Source organism: Lygodium microphyllum, chromosome 18, assembly GCF_053477565.2.
Source record: "Lygodium microphyllum isolate KBCC chromosome 18, Lygodium_microphyllum_v1.1.10, whole genome shotgun sequence".
Taxonomy (NCBI): domain Eukaryota; kingdom Viridiplantae; phylum Streptophyta; class Polypodiopsida; order Schizaeales; family Lygodiaceae; genus Lygodium; species Lygodium microphyllum.
Genome location: NC_141152.1, coordinates 139,161,307 through 139,181,268, shown reverse-complemented (window position 1 = coordinate 139,181,268; position 19,962 = coordinate 139,161,307). Strand labels below are relative to the sequence as shown.

Sequence of the window (19,962 nt, the reverse complement as noted above, 5' to 3'; positions counted from 1 at the left end):
AGTTGCTCCTTTAACTTACCAACTTCAGCTTTGACTGCTTCAATCGTCAAATCCGCCAAGCCTTTAATAACATCATCTATAGATAAGGGCACTGGAGCAGCAGGAACTGGTGGATTCACAGCAGGAGGAGTAGGCTTAGGCAAAGAAGTTGTAGCAGGGGTAGAAGAAGAAGTCTCCAAGGATTTTTCAGGAATTGATCCTGTATTTCGATGCAATCTTACTCTCCTACGCTGCTTCTTAACAAGAGCATTCACAGCATCAATGACATGTCTCCACTCAGTCTTTAAACCTGAATCAGTAGCTTGATCTTCCAAAAGATCATCCAACTTTTCCTGTAAATCAGCATCTGCAGCTTGCAAAAATAACTCCACTTTCTGCATCTCCAAAGCTTGCTGTTCAGTCCCATCCAACTGATCATAACGGCTTTCAAACTCTCGCAGAAGAGCAGTAATAGAAAGTCCCTTATTAGGCATAGAAACCCATGCTAAAAAATTCCTGCGATTCATAAGACCTGTATCCTCCAGGAAATATTCATCTTTTAATGCCTTTTTAAATTCAGCCCAACCTGCATGTGCCTCTTGAATTTCTGCAATTCGACCTTCAAGAGCGCGCACCACGATCCGCAAGAAGTAGCGGCTCCAAACATCTTGAGAAACCCCAAAAAACTTCATCTTTTCTTCATATAAATGCAGGTAAGTTGACACTTGCTGGCCATTAAACTGCTTCAACTCCTCTTGGACAGCTTTCAAAGCATCCATAGCATCACTGTCTCGTTTTGCATGAGCTTGCTGCTGCATATACATGGTAAATGACTGAAACAGGTTCTTCATGACATTATCATCTGTCATCTCTTCTTGCGAGTCTCCCATCTTGCTGAAAAGTGACGCAGCACTTTCACGTCGGGTTCACCAGAAATGTCGTGGAGTTTGTGCAAGAGCTGCTGAACACGGGGTTCAAAATGCAGCAAGGAAAGAGACTAACAAGAAGATCTCAAAAATTTTTAATGCCAAAGCTCACTATATTCCTTGTCAAATAAATATGGACCTCAGAAAATCTTTAGAAACTCATAACCTGTTTTGCATTCAGGTTTTTGAAGACAGTTATGCCATTGGCATATAGGCTTGCATTCAGATTTCAGCAAATCTGTGTGGAGGAAGGTTTCAGTTGTATTTGTAATGTCGAAACTCAGGATCATCAGAACAAACAGCTATGTTTTTGTCATCTTTCTCACCCTGCTTTATCATTGGCATAAGACCAATTTCTCTTGTTCGAAGGAAACATCCTGGAACAACAGATTCTTGCATAAGGACCAGCAAGAACAATAGGTTTTTACATAAGGACCAGCACATTCATGGAAACATTATCCTCACAGAGAGTTCGGAGAATAAAGCCATAGTTTTGAGGGTACACCACTGATGAATGCACCACTCTATCAACCTTGATGAGCCCTGTATTCTTATCTAGCTCATACTTCACTTTGCTCCCCTTTACTGATCTCAGCAACACAATTAATGAGCAGAGAAAAATGAACGTTCTCTCAACGGTATCACCAGAAATGTCGTCTGAAAACTGGTCGTTCTGGTCAAACGTTTACAGTTTGTTTTGACATGACGTTACACCAGGCCATCGCAGATTGCTCAATAATGTCCTGGGAATTCTCAATAGCCACGATAACCCATGTAGCTAACTGTAGCTTCTTCCAAGTCTTATCAACATTGATGATCAATATACTATCAGAACGCCTCTACCACACATATCAAAATCTTGGTACCGAGATGCATATCAGCGGGCGAGCATGAGCTGGAAGTCGGATTCCTTCATAGAGAGCACCATAGTGGCAGTCGTGGCAGCCCTTACAAGGGGTCTTCCGGATGCAGCAAGCATCTGGGGCAAGGGACTCCAGAGGAGCAACCGGACCCCAAGATAATCAGCTCCGATTCTGCATTGCACGCAGAGACGCCATCACCGGTCATGCCCTTCTCCTGCGTGCCTGCGTGCGTGCCTGCGGTGGGATGGAGATCTCCTTCTCTTCGTCGTTCTTGTTGCGTGCCTTCAAGATCCGAATCAGTGTTCCAATCACAGGTGGTGCGGCTTCTAGAGAAAACTCTTTCACCCGAACCAGTTTAAGAAGATTCCTCCGCATTACCAGCACTTCATGCTGAACTCCTTGATCCAAAGAGAAAACACGATGGACATATTTGATGAACTCCAGAGCAAAGCCAAATTGGGAAACTCTTGTGATGTAGTCTCTGTGTCAGTAACATCCCTTTTCCTAACACTCATGTGACGCAACACATCACGAACAATTCTCAAAAGCTTATCAGTGAAATAAGATGCAATCTGTTCTTTTAGAAATTCGGTCTCCGCAGATTCAACATTTACAGCTGCCCACCACCGTAATGGATGGTGTGCAAGAAATACTGGCCTCCGCTTTCGCTGCAGCACGTAGCCTCCCCTGCTCTTGCGCCTGCCTCCCCAGAATTAGTCTTCCCTCCTTCCTTTTCTCCTTTGTTTTTAGTTTTTCTTTTTCTTGTTCACATGTCAAAATTAGGCAAGCGACCTTCCTCATTCATCTGAGACTCCAATCTCTTGATTTTTGTGTATATGTCACGAGAATCCATGCAGCTTTTGTCTCCTGCCACAAAACCATAGAGTCTGTGGTCAATTTCAACAAAAGCTTCTCCTAGCTTCTTATGTGATCTCATGGAACATTGTCGCATCTTCTGTATCTCATTAGCTTCTTCCCACATTCCGGTACTTGTATAAAGGTCTGACATGAGCATACAAGCTGAGGCATCATGTGAGTTCAATGAGACAATTTTGTCAAAGCATTGCTGTGCTAGCAATATGTCACCATGCCTTTTTCATTGATTTAACATTGACATCCAAGCAACAAAATTATTTGCAAGAGGCATATCTTGCAGCAACTCTGCTGCCTCCTTTAAATGTCCTTCTTGTAGCATATCTTCAAAACACTTGCACCAAGGCTATCATGTTGGAGCAAACTTTGACTGCGGAAACAAAAGTGACTTCATTTGGTTGTTTGAAAACAGTAACCTTTTTCCTCAACCCTGAAGTTCCTGGTTTTTGACCTTCATACCGAGATGTATAGCATGTGGTGATCTTAAAGACTGTCATTGCACACAGAACTAGAACAAATAGCAGCAGGACAAAGATCCTTTGGCATCAGTTTTTCATATTTTTCTAATACACACACATCATGCATCCAAACAAAATCATACACATGCACTAAGGGAATATGTACACTGGATGCAGATTATCGTAATGCTTTACACAAACAATGAGTCACACGCAGAAATTAACACAAATGCACAACAAAAGAAATGGAGGTATATACGACTCGGATGCGCAGCAACACGACACCGGTTGGACATGTAACAACTCCTGCATAGAGTGGCAATTGAATGAGATGTTTTGGGGCTGTTTTTAGGTCTGAATACTCTTGTTTTAACATAGAAAATACTACTGGTTATAGTAGTGGGCTGGCTGTATTTGGTAGTGCTACTTGCATACAATACAAACATTGATACTTGTATGGACACAGTTTATTGTTGGGATGTTTTGCCACTACCATAAGATGTTTTGAACTAATTTGAGCTTGGTTTATGCTCAGTTGACTATGTTTTTTCATTGTTGGAATACAGTTTATAGCAAGCAGGTTGTTAGGAAAACTATCCTGAATTACAGGAAACTATCATGAATAGCAAGAAACTGGTCCTGAACTGTAGGAAAATGAGTCAGCTACTTACAGATTGTATACATCACTGAATACCTAAGCTAAAACTATGGAAAATGCTCAAGGCACTGACAATATCACTCAAATTGTGGGAGAAAAGTTGGACAACAAAATTTTTGCTTTATGGAAGTTTCGTATGAAGAATTTTTTGGTTGGCACAGGTTATTCGTACTTATGTACCGGTGATGAGGTTGAACCTGAAATACATGAAAGGAATCCGACAAATGATCAGAAAAGGGCTCATAAGCTATGGACTGAGAGAGCATGCAAGGTGTTACATTAGTTTTCCTTATGTATATCAGATGCTATGGTTATACAGATTACTGGATGTAGTTCCCCAAAGGATGCATGGAACATACTCATGAAGAATTATGGAAATGTAACAAATGCAATAAAGATTCAACTAAGGCAACAGTTCAATAACATGTCTAGGAATGATAGAAACATTCAGGCTTACACTATAGAGATCAAGACTATAGCAGATTAGCTTGGCACCATTGGATCTTTAGTGTGTGTGAGGATGATATGATTTTAGTGACATTGAATGGACTTAGCAAAAAGTATAAAGAGTTTGATACGTCTTATTTTGTGAGAGCTGAATCCCCTGATTGGGATGAGCTGATTGCTTTGCTGTTGCATGAGGAAGTTAAGCTTGGTCTAAACAGGTTGTAGTCTATCTCAAAGCAAAGACACTATTCTTTACTCTAGCCAACGTGGTAGAGGCGACAGAGACCATGGCTCTTTTCAAGGTTGAGGAGACACTCGAAACACTTATGGACAACATCAGTAGAATGCCTGGCATGGCACAAATACACAGGGCTTGGCAGCTTTAGAGGTAGGGGAAGATCACCCCATGATAGAGGTGGTGGATCTGGTTCATGGCAATAAAACGATTAGTCAAACAGAGATAATGACTGTCATTACTGTGGCAAATATGGACACATTGCAAATGATTGTTACAAGAAATAGGGAAATATAAAGGCAAAGGGAAAATAGCATGGACACTATGCATCTTCTAGCAGTACTCATGATGAGAAAGTTGACAGATTGTTTGCCATGCAGCATGTGTCTAAGAATGACTCTAGGTAGAACAGAGATGAGAGATGGTACATTGATTCAGGGGCTTCAAATCATATGACACCCCATGGAGAATGGGTTGATGAGATGATTGCAGGTTCACATGGTTATGTGTGTATTGGGGATTGCACCCAACATGACATTTAGCACATAGGAATTGTTTCGTTGTTGATGCCTAATGGCAAGAAAAAGAGCTTGCATGATGTACTACATGTACCTACAATAACCGAGAATCTTTTGTTAGTTGGACACATGGTAGAACATAATCTGCAAGTGAGATTTAATAGAGATGGATGCTTTGTTGATGAAGAATATGGTAATGGTTGCAAATTGATTGTTAGAGGCCAAAGAGATGGTAGAATGTTTACTCTTGATGCATCAATTCCATAATTGAAAACAGCCATGTTTGCATGCTATACAAGATGTTGAGATATGGCATAAGCGGATTGACCATGTGAATGTACAAAAGCTGAAATCTATGCAGTAGAAGGAGATTGTGCTTGGACTACCTAAGTTCAAGTATCATGACTTTGGACATGTATGTGATGCATGTCAGTTTGGAAAGCAAGCATGGTTTCCATTTATGAGACATGTATAGAATAGCTCATGACCCTTGCAGTTGGTACATGGCATAAGCGGATTGACCATGTGAATGTACAAAAGCTGAAATCTATGCAGTAGAAGGAGATTGTGCTTGGACTACCTAAGTTCAAGTATCATGACTTTGGACATGTATGTGATGCATGTCAGTTTGGAAAGCAAGCATGGTTTCCATTTATGAGACATGTATAGAATAGCTCATGACCCTTGCAGTTGGTACATTTAGATGTATGGGGTCCGTCTCTTAATGCTTCATTTGGTGGCGCTCGTTACTATGTATCCTTCATTGATGATTTCAGCACATGTATACTTGGCTTTACATACTGAAACATAAGGATAATATGTTTGATGCATTCAAGGACTTCAAGAAGCATGCTGAAAATGAGTTGAGCTATAAAATTTCATGTCTTAGATCAGATGGAGGTGGAGAATATGTCTCTAAATACTTTAATAGGTACCTTGCCAAATATGGAATCAGAAGACAGTTAACTTGCAGCTATACATTGCATCAAAATGGTGTAGTAGAAAGGAAAAATAGGGTACTGATGGAATGGGCAAGAGCTATGCTGAATGAGAAAAGTTTGCCAAATGGTTATTGGGCTGAAGCAGTAGTGACTACTGTGTATGTGCTGAATAGAACCCCTACAGCAGGGATTCATGATGTAACTCCATATGAGAGGTTGTATGGTCATAAGCCTAACATTTCATACTTGAAGGTATTTGGTAGCATTGCATATGGGCATGTTCCTGATGAAAAGAGGAAGAAATTGGATCCTAAAGTTGTCAAAGAGTGTGTTCCTTGGTTATGTACAAGATGGGAAAGCTTACAAGTGTTATGTATTGTCTACACACGAGACATTGATTAGTAGAGATGTTATTTTTGATGAGTTGGCATCATGGTATGGTAATCCTATTGCAGTGGCTATTGATGGATCAATCAGCACTAGTAATGCTAAAAATACACCTATAGTGAGTACATCTATGAGTGGTCCTACAGGTGATGGGTCACTCTACAGTAAGTCCTTGGTCAGGACGCTTGCGGAGTCGCACTCCTACGTCCATTGACATGAGATTGACACGGTTATGTCAGTGAGGGGGAGATTGGATAAGGGAAAAGAAAAGAAACTTGAGGATATGACAGGTCCCCTTACAATAGGTTATGAGTCATCCAGCATTGATAGTTTGGATAGTGAGTTGGGCATTCCGTCTGTTATGATGCTTGGAGCAAGGCAGAGTCGTTATGTACCGCCTCATGAGAGGCAAGCTCAGAGTGAGCCACAGTTACAGAGATATGAGACAGTCAGAAAACCAGTTGATAGGTTTACATACACTGGTAATTCAGCTTGCCATTATGCATATATGGCTAGTGTGATAGGTTACAAAGAACTTAAAAAGTTTGATGATGTAGTTACAGATGATAAGTAGTGTGCTGCCATGGATGAGGAGTATGCAGCCTTGGCTGAAAATGAGAAATGGAAATTGGTTGAGTTGCCTGAAGGCAAAGTCCCCATTGGCTGCAAATGGGTGTACAAGGTTAAGTGCAAGTCAGATGGTTCGTTAGGATGCTATAAGGCTAGGCTGTTTGCAAAAGGGTATGCGTAGTAGTATGGCCTTGACTATGAGGAGACTTTTAGTCTGGTGGCTAAAATGGCAACAATCAGAATTGTCATTGCTTTGGCAGCATACAAAGGCTGGAAATTATGGCAAATGGACGTCAAGAATGCTTTCTTGAATGCTAATTTGGTTGAGGAAGTATATATGGAGGAGCCTGAAGGCTATGCTCACTCGGACTTTCCTGTATATAAGTTGAAAAAGGCTTTATATGGATGGAAACAGGCACCTAGAGCATAGAATGCTTAGATCAACAGTTATTTACAGCAATATGGATTTGGATTGGGTGATGCAGATCACAATCTGTTCACGAAGAAGACATATCATGGATATGTGTTTCTAGTAGTTTATGTAGATGATCTTATCATCACTGGAGATGATGAAGAGGACATTGCTAAAATTAAATCATGTTTACAGGTTGAATTCAGATTCAAAGACCTTGGTGAACTACAATATTTTCTTGGGATTGAGGTAGTCTCTATGCCTCAAGGTATATGGTTGCTACAAAAGCAATATGCTCATGACATGTTACAAAAGTATGGTATGGCTGAATGCAAGCCTATGGAGACACCTCTTGATCAAAATCTCAAGCTGCAGATTGATGTTGGGAATGACATAGAGAATGTAACCATGTCTAGATAGATGGTGGACAACTTGATATACTTGACCATTACACGTCTTGACTTATGTTATGTTGTGGGGCTGATTAGTCAGTTCATGTAGAAGCCTCACAAACCACATTTAGATGCAGTTAAGAGGATCATGAGATATGTAAAGGGTACTACAGATTATGGGCTATTTTATGCATATGAAAAATCCCTTGACTTGACAAGGTTTACTGATGCTGATTGGGCTGGTTGTGCCTACGATAGGAGGTCAACCAATGGTTATGCATTTGGATTGGGTAACAGTATGATTAGTTGGTAGAGTAAGAAACAGCCTATTGTTGCATTGTCTAGTACATAGGAGCTGCCTTAGCAGCTTGCAAAGCAGTTTGGTTGATAAAACTGCTAAAAGACTTGGGAATACAGGTGGAAAGCAGAGTGAGATTGCATTGTGATAACCTTAGCAGTGTTATGTTGGCTAGCAATCCTGTCTACCATGCTAGGTCCAAATATATTGAGGTTCACTACCATTTCATCAAAGAAATGGTTCTTACAGGGAAGATTGACTTGATTCATGTGAAGACTAAAGACCAGGTATAGCAGATATATTTACCAAGTCTCTTGGTAAATAAAATTTTATATATTTCAAATAGCTACTTGGAGTTTATCAGATGGTTTCAGCTTGAGGGGGAGTGTTGGAATATCAAGCTCCCACTACTCTTTAGTCAGTTTATCTTTATGTGTGTGACCAACATTAGCTGGATACACTTGTACACCTACGTATATTCAATAAGTCGGTGTAGTCAGTGACTTAACCACAATTAATCTTGGTTAGTCATACCTATGTGTGTAAGTCTCTTTTAGTTAGTATGATGGAAGAATAATGGAAGAAGAACAACAATGAGCTGAGGCTCATCTTCTGCTCCACTCTGTCTCTCCCCCTCTCTTCCAACAGTAATGCTAATATCAAATTATAGTAGATGATGATGAAGTAGGCCATCGGTGCAACACTCAACGGGGTGGTGACAAAGAATGACTCTAAATACAACAAGTTGTAGTTGCAGCAGTAGCTACTAGTAACTAGAATCATTATGACTGGATAGTATACATTGATGTACATAATGGATTCAAAAAGTGCATCTTCCAAGACTTAGTTCCTTCGTGTGTTCCTATAATATGTATTGATTATTCTCTTGTACATCAATGAAACTGCAAACTCTATGCAATTGTCATTAAGAGAATGATGGATGTTCCTGAGGCATCATGCTTTTTAGTATGAGATGCATGGAACAACAAGTGTGGTTGCATGAAATAGAGAATAGTTGCGACACTGGAGAGCGCTCCACCATAAAAAAATATTACTGTGCCAATGTTGAGATTCCTCAGAGATTATTCCAACTAAGATTAGGCCATCTTTCATCTCTATTCTGTCAAGAAATGTCACAACTCTATAGAAACAGAATTTGTATCCTTTTTCATTAATTTGTCTATATAATGATTTATTAAATTTATTTCCTTTGCACTAATTAGATATAAAGAAAAGTGCATTGGAGCTGGCCACTGATGAGTGGTCACAGGTTATGGTGGACCCACACGGTGGGTTAGAGAAAAGATAGTTCACACTTCCACCTATAGGACCCAATTGGGCGCCTGTGACTAGAACTCACGCATATCAGGGTTAGACTCGCACACAGAAAGGATTGATGCCTTGAAGTGTGGGCTAGATCCACCAGAACAGACAGTTACAATCAACAAGATGGCATGATCATGAAATGCTTGTATAATGTGCATGTGTGGGCTGAAAGCTTGAAATGCACATTTCTTTGCATAGAAAAGTCACATGAAGATTCGGATACCATTTTTGCGATGTACACGGAAAAAGCTTTCATATGATACCCATATTGGGGGGGGTCCCTAAATTCTAGGAGATCCCTAAATTTTAGGAGGTCCCTAAATTTTAGGAGCCTCGAATTAGCCTAAAAATGCTAGTCCTAAAAAATAGGGATGTCATTCTAAAAATAGTAAGTTCTGTACTCTGACTGTGCTTACTAAATTTGGTTGTTTCTATTCTTGACAGTATTCAACCCAAAAAGGAAGGCCATAGAGAAGAGACAAGTGTCAAGACACTTGTCACACAAGTCTCCAAGTGTCCCACCACTTGTCACATCTCATGACATGTGGATGGACACTTGTCTTGTGCTACTCCACTTTCCCCTTTTGTACTAGCTCTCCCCTCTCCTATAAATAAGAGCTCGTTTTTCTTCATTGATCATCATTTTTCTTTGCTGTAAACTCATGTACAGCACCCACAGATAGCCAGAAACTGGCCCCATCCATCCCCATCATCATCCCTCACTTCTCCATTATCAAATTCCTCCATATTCCCTCTTCTATCACTGTTGTTTTACAAGACAACAAGCCTGTAAATTCATTACAGCACCTCCTTCTCGAGCTTTTTCTTCCATTTTAGCTACAAGAAGCAAGCCCTATCCATGTACTGCTGATCAACGATGGAGAAAGGCTGAATTTCCCTTTTTCTTCTCTCATACTGTAAAGAAATCAGTTCTTATCATTGCATAATAGATAATGCATGTGTGTTTGTACATCTTTGCATGATCTTGTGAGAGTGAGAATTACTTCTTCTCACTCTCAGGTTGATTGTAACTGAGCTCTTCCCTAAGGGACTTGGGTTGAGCAGAAATGCATTCCTTCGGGGGGGGGGGTTGCCCATCTTCAACCCTCAATCTTGTCTCCATTACTTTTACATTTTCATGGCTGTAATTTTGTGAGTAATTTTTATTTTCAGCTTTAAGTGTTCATTCTCTTTTATATTAAATCTCGAAAACAAGCAAATATCATAATTGTTAAGCATACTACGTTGTTCGGGGCGTTTACAGTGGTATCAGAGCTTTGGCTCGGTCCTCACCCCCAACACTGGTAGTGCTTACAACTATAAGTTTGTTTGTTTCAGCCTTTGCATTGAGTGCGTGAGCATATTTTTTTTTCTTTAGTCTCAATGGATCAATCGAGTGCTATCCTTCAAGCCATTCAAAGTCTTAGAGAGGAGAATCAGCAAATTCGTGAGCAACTTCTCAAACTAGAAAAAGTTGAGAATCCCAAAGAATTCAAGGAAAGAAGCCCATCTACTTCAAGGAGACAAAGCCATACCAATGAAAGGAGCCGATCAAGAAGTCCAACTACTTCTAAGAGGCAGTCCCATTCTACTTCAAGACAAAGAAAGAGATTGCGTCGAAGCTCATCCTCTTCTTCAAAGTCATCTGGCGCCTATTCTGATGGATCCTCTTCTAGTAATGAAGAGTCACACCCTTCTCGTGGAAGACCTCATCGTCAAAGGCGTCGACATTCTTCACCCTCGTCTCCATCTTCATCCCCATCAAGCACTTCATCATCTTCAACCTCAATATCCAAGCATGGACGAAGGCATAAGAAGAAGAAGAAGACTAAGTCACTATCCAACTTGAAAAGAAGATCAAGTTCAGTATGTATGATGGTTCCCGAAATCCCGATCTTCTTCTGAAGTTTATTCGTCAATTTCAAATTTTGTATGGTCGTGACAAGTATAAAGAAAAAGAAAAGATTAAGTTTGCAGCTTTACATTTAACCGACTTAGCCCATACTTGGTGGACGGGGTTGGAATATGATCATGCTGCCCCAAAATCATGGCGGTCCTTTGTTCACCTGATACAAAGCCAATTTCTTCCTGTTCATTTCAAAAGAGATGTAAAAATGGAATGGGATCGGCTTTGGCAAAGGAAAAATGAGTCACTTGGTGACTATACCAAGAGATTTTGGGAGCTACTTTTGAAGGTCCAACATTTCAAGAAGATCAGCAGTTCGGAAAAGCTTAGGAAGTTTCAAGGAGGTTTGCATTTTAAACTTCGTACTGCTCTTAATCATTATCATTGTTCTAGTCTCAGGGAACTCATTGACCATGCTGAGACATGGGAAATGGAGCACAATGGCAACAAATCATTCCAAAAGAATGATAAGAAGAGAGTAGCTGATGATGAGGAGTATTCAGCCCCAAATGAAGGACAAAAACAGTGGCAAAAGCAGCCATCAAATCAAAAGAAGATGAAGCCCTATGCACCTCCTAATGCTCCTCAATTTCGCTCCAATCTATACCCACAAGTAAAGCAATTTTCCGAAGAAGAAAAGCAACGCTTCATGAAAGAAGGGAAGTGCTTTAAATGTGGACAAATAGGCCACATAGCGAAGCAATGTCCAAACAAGGGACAAAGCAAGGTTTCTGACAACAAGCCTAAGTCGCCAGTGAAAATCAATGCTATCAGTGATGTAGTTGCAAACACAACTCACACTCCAGAGACGCGCAAATTATTAAAAGCTTGGGGACAGTTGCAAGGTAAGCAAGCACTATTCTTGATAGATCTTGGGGCGAATGAAAATATTATTTCCTTGCAATTAGCTAAAGAGCTTGGATTAAAGAATGAAGAGATGGACACTCCGGCAGAAGTTCGCCAAGCTTTAAATGTTGATGAAGGTGACACAATGAAGACTGTGATACCCTTCATTGGCAAGCTCAAGTTTCAAATTCAAGGCTACAGTGACGAAGATACCTTCTGTATCGGAGAACTTGATGGTTGCGATGTGATTCTTGGCATGCCCTGGAATCATAGAGTAGATTCAACCATCTTCTCTCAGAAAAAGAAGGTAGAACTCACCAACAAAGGCAAGAAGTACGAGATCCAAGCTGGAGTTTCTGGAGACACCATACCTATGGTAAGCCATATGCAAGTCTCTAGAGCAATTAAGGATTGTGTTCAATGTTGTCTGCTTTATGTCACTGATGTAAAAGATAATATGAATGCTGAAAACCAAGAGCAACATCAGCTCTTGGAAAAGTATAAAGATTGTTTTTCGGAAGATCTTCCTTATCAGCTTTCCCCAGAAAAGCCAGAAGACCATCATATTGATATTATCCTAGGTAGTTCTCCTCCTAATATAGCACCATACCGTGTGAGCCGTCCTCAACAAGAAGAAATCAGAAAGCAAGTTGAAGACCTACTCAACCGTGGGCTAATTAGGTCAAGTAGCTCACCATTTTGTTCACCGGTTCTTCTTGTTCAAAAGAAAGATGGCACATTCAGGATGTGCATTGATTATCGAGCCCTCAACAAAATCACCGTGAAGAATCGGTTTCCTATTCCCAGAATTGACGACATTTTGGATCGTCTAGGAGGCTCAAAGGTTTTCAGCCGCATTGATCTAAAGAGTGGTTATCATCAAATTAGGGTAATACCACAAGATGTACACAAAACTGCTTTCCGCACTTCATACGATCTTTATGAATTCTTGGTGGTTCCTTTCGGATTAACCAATGCACCAGCCACCTTTAATCGAATGATGGAGCGCATCTTTAGAGAGCATCGACAATATGTCGGTACTTTCTTTGATGATATTCTTGTCTTTAGCAAGAATGAAGAGGAGCATCATCAACACTTGGAAATTGTTCTACAATTACTACAACAAAATCAACTCTTGGTAAATGGTAAAAAGAGTGAATTTTTCATGCATAAAATAAATTACCTTGGGCATGTCATCTCTTTTGAAGGGATTCAGATGGATCTTGAAAAGATCAGGATAATCCAAGAATGGCCTCATCTTCGTGATGTACATGAGGTGCGATCGTTTCTTGGCTTATGTTCTTATTACCGCTGCTTCATCAAGCATTTTGCACATATGGCTTCTCCACTTCATGACCTTACAAAGAAGAAGATCTCTTTCCAATGGAAGGAAAAGGAGAAGGCAGCCTTCACAAGGTTGAAAACAGCTCTTACTTCTGGACCTGTTCTTATCATTCCAGATCTGGTAAAACCATTTGTGGTGGAAGCAGATGCTTGCGGTGATTGTATTGGTGCAGTGCTAAATCAAGAAGGCCATGCCGTAGCCTTTGAAAGCCGTCGTCTAAATGATGTGGAGAAAAGGTATGACATTTATGAAAAGGAGCTCTTAGCAGTGGTTCATGCTTTAAAGATATGGAAACATTATCTTTTAGGCAATGAATTCCTTATTAAAACCGATCATCAAAGCTTGAAGTATTTCAAGACTCAAAAGCATTTGCAAGAGAAACATGCAAGATGGGAAAATTTCTTGTCTATGTTTCATTTTCAAATTATGTACACTCCAGGGAAACAAAATGCAGTTGCTGATGCACTTTCTAGAGTGCCTCGCATTGCAACTATTACAGTGGCTCATCATGAAGATTTTCAAACGATGAAGAATACTTATGATGAAGATACTGATTTTGCAGCAATTTGGTCAAATTTACAGCAAGGAGGTTCTCATCCAGATTATTCCATCAAAGATGGTTACCTTCTCATGAACAATCGCCTTTGTGTCACTCTTCCTGTTCGACAAAAGGTGCTTAAAGAAAGTCATGAACCCCCTTATGTAGGGCATAGAGGGAGGGCAGCCACTCTAAGTGCAATTGAGCGCTACTTTTATTGGCCAACATTACGAAAAGATATACATAACTTCATTGAGGCTTGTCTGGTATGCCAAAAATCCAAATATGATAGGCAGAAGATTCCAGGATTGTTGCAACCTCTTCCAGTGCCCAAAGATCTATGGGAATCTATCACAATGGATTTCATCTCAGGTATTCCAAGAACACCTCAAGGTCATGATATGATTTGGGTCATAATTGATAGATTCAGCAAACAATCACATTTTATTCCATGTCATAAAACATTGAAATCCGCACAAGCTGCAAGACTTTTCATTCAACATATCTTCAGATTACATGGTATGCCTTCTGAGATCATTTCAGATAGAGACTCCAAATTCACAAGTAACTTTTGGCATGCTTTATTTGAGAATTTGGGAACCACTTTAAAGTTCTCCTCAGCTTTTCATCCTCAAATTGACGGCCAAACAGAGGTGATGAATCTCACTCTTTTGGATATGTTGAAAGCTTATGTTAGTGAACATAAGTCACAATGGGAGAAATATCTTCCATTATTGGAGTTTGCTTACAACAATACAGTGCACTCATCCATAGGGAAAGCTCCAAATGAAATAGTACAGGGTAAAGTGATTCCTCCTCCAATTATTTGCACTAAAGATAAGATTTTTGCTGCTGATGAGTTTGCTTCAAATTTAAAAACCGCAGTGGATCAAGTTCAAGCCACTATCAAAGTTGCCCAAGAGCGACAAAAGAAGCAAGCAGATAAACGAAGAAGACCTTTGGCTTTTGAAAAAGGTCAATATGTCTTGCTAAAGTTTGATAAAAGCAGGCTCAAACAAGGTTCTCATCAAAATTCATCTTTTCCAAAGCTCTCCAGTAGATACTTTGGACCCTTCAAAGTGATTGAGAAAATAAATGAAGTTTCTTATCGACTTGAGCTTCCTGCTCATCGGAAAATACACAATGCTTTTCATGTAAGTTTGCTAAAACCTTACATAGGACCGGAACCAAAGGAGCCCATTACTGAAGATCCCCCAGAAGTTGAAGAGACAGAGCAACTCTTGGAACCTGAAAAGATTTTGTTTCTCAAGGATCGAACCACGAGAAGTGGCCTTGTGACACGAAAATTCCTACTAAAATTCAAGAATCTACCCACAACAGATGCACAATGGGTAGATGAAAAATTCATGAAGGATTACCCAAATATTCTACAGCAATATCAAGAAGCTTTTCAGCTGAGGACAGCTGAATAAAAGCCAGAGGGCTGTCACAACTCTATAGAAACAGAATTTGTATCATTTTTCATTAATTTGTCTATATAATGATTTATTAAATTTATTTCCTTTGCACTAATTAGATGTAAAGAAAAGTGCATTGGAGCTGGCCACTGATGAGTGGTCACAGGTTATGGTGGACCCACACGGTGGGTTAGAGAAAAGATAGTTCACACTTCCACCTATATGACCCGATTGGGCGCCTGTGATTAGAACTCACGCATATTAGGGTTAGACTCGCACACAGAAAGGATTGATGCCTTGAAGTGTGGGCTAGATCCACCAGAATAGACAGTTACAATCAACAAGATGGCATGATCATGAAATGCTTGTATAATGTGCATGTGTGGGCTAAAAGCTTGAAATGCACATTTCTTTGCATAGAAAAGTCACATGAAGATTCGGATACCATTTTTGCGATGTACATGGAAAAAGCTTTCATATGATACCCATATTGGGGGGGTCCCTAAATTCTAGGAGATCCCTAAATTTTAGGAGGTCCCTAAATTTTAGGAGCCTCGAATTAGCCTAAAAATGCTAGTCCTAAAAAATAGGGATGTCATTCTAAAAATAGTAAGTTCTGTACTCTGACTGTGCCTACTAAATTTGGTTGTTTCTATTCTTGACAGTATTCAACCCAAAAAGGAAGGCCATAGAGAAGAGACAAGTGTCAAGACACTTGTTACACAAGTCTCCAAGTGTCCCACCACTTGTCACATCTCATGACATGTGGATGGACACTTGTCTTGTGCTACTCCACTTTCCCCTTTTGTACTAGCTCTCCCCTCTTCTATAAATAAGAGCTCGTTTTTCTTCATTGATCATCATTTTTCTTTGCTGTAAACTCATGTACAGCACCCACAGATAGCCAGAAACTGGCCCCATCCATCCCCATCATCATCCCTCACTTCTCCATTATCAAATTCCTCCATATTCCCTCTTCTATCACTGTTGTTTTACAAGACAGCAAGCCTGTAAATTCATTACAGCACCTCCTTCTCGAGCTTTTTCTTCCATTTTAGCTACAAGAAGCAAGCCCTATCCATGTACTGCTGATCAACGATGGAGAAAGGCTGAATTTTCCTTTTTCTTCTCTCATACTGTAAAGAAATCAGTTCTTATCATTGCATAATAGATAATGCATGTGTGTTTGTACATCTTTGCATGATCTTGTGAGAGTGAGAATTACTTCTTCTCACTCTCAGGTTGATTGTAACTGAGCTCTTCCCTAAGGGACTTGGGTTGAGCAGAAATGCATTCCTTCGGGGGGGGGGGGGGGGGGGTTGCCCATCTTCAACCCTCAATCTTGTCTCCATTACTTTTACATTTCATGGCTGTAATTTTGTGAGTAATTTTTATTTTCAGCTTTAAGTGTTCATTCTCTTTTATATTAAATCTCGAAAACAAGCAAATATCATAATTGTTAAGCATACTACGTTGTTCGGGGCGTTTACAAGAAAATACCTTTAAATCATGACTATAGACTTCAAAATCTTGAGTTTATTACCCAACATGTGAATTGTGATTGATGACACCCACATTAAGCTTATGAGGGAACTCAACATTGAGCAAGCTACTTGTGATATGCACATGCAAATATGGGATGCGTGTGTTATTGCATCCAATAGCAAATGAATTCAATACTTGTGATATGCACATGCAAATACGGGATGCGTGTGTTATTGCATCCAGTAGCACATGAATCATGAAACCCATTGGAATGTGTCCTCTATCTACACGTGCTTTAAGAGATAGTCAGTGCTTCAAGAATGTATTGTGCGCATCCAGGTGTCTACATTACCCCTTACTTGCTTGCACATACTAGTTATGGGACTTGGAGCCATCTCATTAGCCCCTTTAGGGAGTCACACCCTCCATCAAGTAGGGTTTGAAAAAATATCTAATTATCATCTATCTAAGGGCCATGTCTGCATTGAGAATGCCTTTAGGATGCTCAAGAATCATGGTGCATTCTCTGAGACATATGCATTGATGTTGATTGTGCACCCATGTACATTGAAGCTTGTTGTGTTATCCATAATTCTCTTCTAGAAAATACACACAATGAACATATGAAGGATGACTTTGACGTCATTTTGAATGATAATAATAAATGAAAATTAGTGCAAGGTTTGAGCATCTGCAAGGTCAAGCCCTTCAAGATGTCGTGATCCAAGAATGGAATTAGCACGTGAATGTTTGATTCTAGCTAGTAATTCACAACAACTTATTTACTTTACTTTTTGTATTAGTAATTCTCTTCTAAAAATGTATGGCTTATTTGAACTGAATTAGTCTAATGTTTGTGGTTTGAGGGGTTTGCCATTAGACTTGTAAAAATTTTAAAGTGTTTCTTGTCTTTATGCCTATAGGGGTACATGGCTATGCTTTGATAACTTTTATTGGTAGAAGAATTTTGTTCAAAAGACAATTACAACACATAGTAATTTTCATGATGTTATTGAGATCATGTGGAGACACATCACAATATTTTTTCAGCATTTGAGTGGGCAAAGAAATATGTGATCCTAAAACAAATGATAAAATATAGAAATTCCATGTAAAATCATACATGTTGGGGGATACATTTGTAGGATGAGTAGATAATAATATATGGCATGGTTTAACAAGTTTAGGTTATGAAAAAGCATTCTAAAAATGTTTGATATAAGGTGACTTCGAAAGACTAGTCTACATTATGGTCATTATGGCTTTTCTAGCATTGCTTACAATACTCTAGGTGGAATAGATTGCAACTTGTTTAATAGTCATGGAGGATACTACAATTGATTTGCATGTTGCTATGCTTGCTCCACCAAAGAGAGAGTGGGCATAGTGGTAATAGACTTTAGTTCATCAATTCTAGATAGAAAAGAGAAAGGAAATGAGAGTATCTATGGACCTATTTCCACAATCCAAAATGGTTCTCAAATCAATTTGAGATTTGGCGACGATTGGGAGCCCATAGGGATAGCTTTGCAAGTGTGAGAGAAAAGGAGGCAAAAAAATATTATCCTCAATATCATGAAAAGTTGTGCAAGGTGTTTCCAACTAATCGAAATTCTGCTATTCAATAAGAAAATTTAGTATGTTCAATTTAGGCAATAAATATCTCTTGACAATAGCTTCACCCATGGCCCAAATAGGTTTTTGATTCACAATGACCCGACTGGAAACTCAAGCAAATGTAATCTAATAGGTTTGATAGGGAGTTCTCGAACTTGGTTGGGAATCCTAACCTAGGGGGAACAGGTCCTCTAATGGCATACACGAAGAGGCACAAGTTGTCTACTTTTGTATTTTATAAATTTTGGGTTTCTAGAAAACATGCAAGGTGAATAAAAGAGGTATTATAGAAACCAAAAAATTGATTTCTAGGAAATCCCCTTATGAGAAGAGCTTCTTGGTTTTGTGCAAATAGCCCTTCTTACTAATACCTAGTACTGCTAGTGCGCATCAATGCATATCCTACTAGAATCAATCAATAATGGTGCAATAAGCAAATCTTCTTCTTAGTGATTTAATAAAGCATGCTTGAAAATTTAAGTATTGAGAATCATCTGAAACTTTTGTGTTTTTGTTTCTATTTCTTTAGGTATACATTGCTTTCCAAACTGAGCATAGTGGATTTTTCTTGTGTAAATACATGGATGGTTGTTACTTTATGTAAAAGCTTTTTAATTTTTACCACTATCATTGTTTGGTGCATGGTCCACAATGATTGATTGGTGCATGGTCCACACATAGTAGGAAGAGGTTTGTGTGATATAAGTACTTTTAGAAAGTGTGATGTATATGGATTTTGTGGCATTATATGTAAGCTTTTGTTTTTAACCATTATTAGGCGGTGCACAATCTAGTAATAGTTTAAAATGATCTATGGGATCTAAAAAGATTTGTGAAACTTAGTCTCACATAGAGTAACATGGTCAATAAGGTGATAGTTTTGCATAAAAGATAAAAAACTTTTTGTGTGTACATAAAGCCCAATGTTAGTCAAAGTAGTTTCGCTCCATTCACCCCTTGTTATCACTCTTTTGTGAGATTTTCATTAACAACTAGGTTTATTCAACTTTTAAAAATAAATCAAAATGCCTCAAAGTTTTTTATACGAGTGCGATGTGAGTATTAAACCAAGGTCATCTTGTAATGAATATGGTCCTGCCTTTGTATTAATCAAGTTATATGAGTTCTAATTAAGTATATACATTCGATTGTACATGTTAAAATATCATTGCATAATTCAATTTTTAAAACTATGAAATTTGGGTAATTTGTAACAATTCATAATGGTTAACTACATAAAGAAAATTAAGTTGATGCAAATTCAACATAACACTAAATTACAAAAAATTAGAACTAGCTTATTTTAATTATACTAATATAGCATATTTGAAAAATATGAATTTTCTTTATGTTGTCTAACAATTATTTTTGGATTCTATTATAATATACATCGTCGAGAAGATCCATTACTTTGCTTGTTGGCATTGGGTGACCACGTCTGAAATCATCTCCCTATGTAGTAGTTTATAACTAGCTAGTATTGTACAACTACAAAGTCACTAAGTGCATCACTCATGGCATCAT

At 39.0% G+C, this 19,962-nt stretch overlaps 1 protein-coding gene across 1 annotated transcript; it reads right to left on the bottom strand.

Moving 5' to 3' along the window:
- Positions 1 to 1,160: 1,160 nt before the first annotated feature.
- Positions 1,161 to 2,143, bottom strand: LOC148021441 (soluble inorganic pyrophosphatase PPA1-like). Its single transcript, XM_087698259.1, has 3 exons — positions 2,003 to 2,143; positions 1,342 to 1,578; positions 1,161 to 1,232 (listed from the first exon to the last, which is right to left on the bottom strand). Exons 1-3 carry the CDS (start codon positions 2,141 to 2,143, stop codon positions 1,161 to 1,163), a joined length of 450 nt encoding a protein of 149 aa, XP_087554385.1.
- Between the last annotated feature and the right edge of the window lie 17,819 nt (positions 2,144 to 19,962).

Coding starts and splice junctions, on each gene's coding strand:
- LOC148021441 (XM_087698259.1), bottom strand. CDS start 2,143: ATGCGGAGGAATCTTCTTAAACTGGTTCGGGTGAAAGAGTTTTCTCTA. Junction 1,579..2,002: donor AGATCTCCATCCCACCGCAG/GCACGCACGCAG, acceptor ACGTTTGACCAG/AACGACCAGTTTTCAGACGA. Junction 1,233..1,341: donor ATGTTTCCATGAATGTGCTG/GTCCTTATGTAA, acceptor ATGATAAAGCAG/GGTGAGAAAGATGACAAAAA.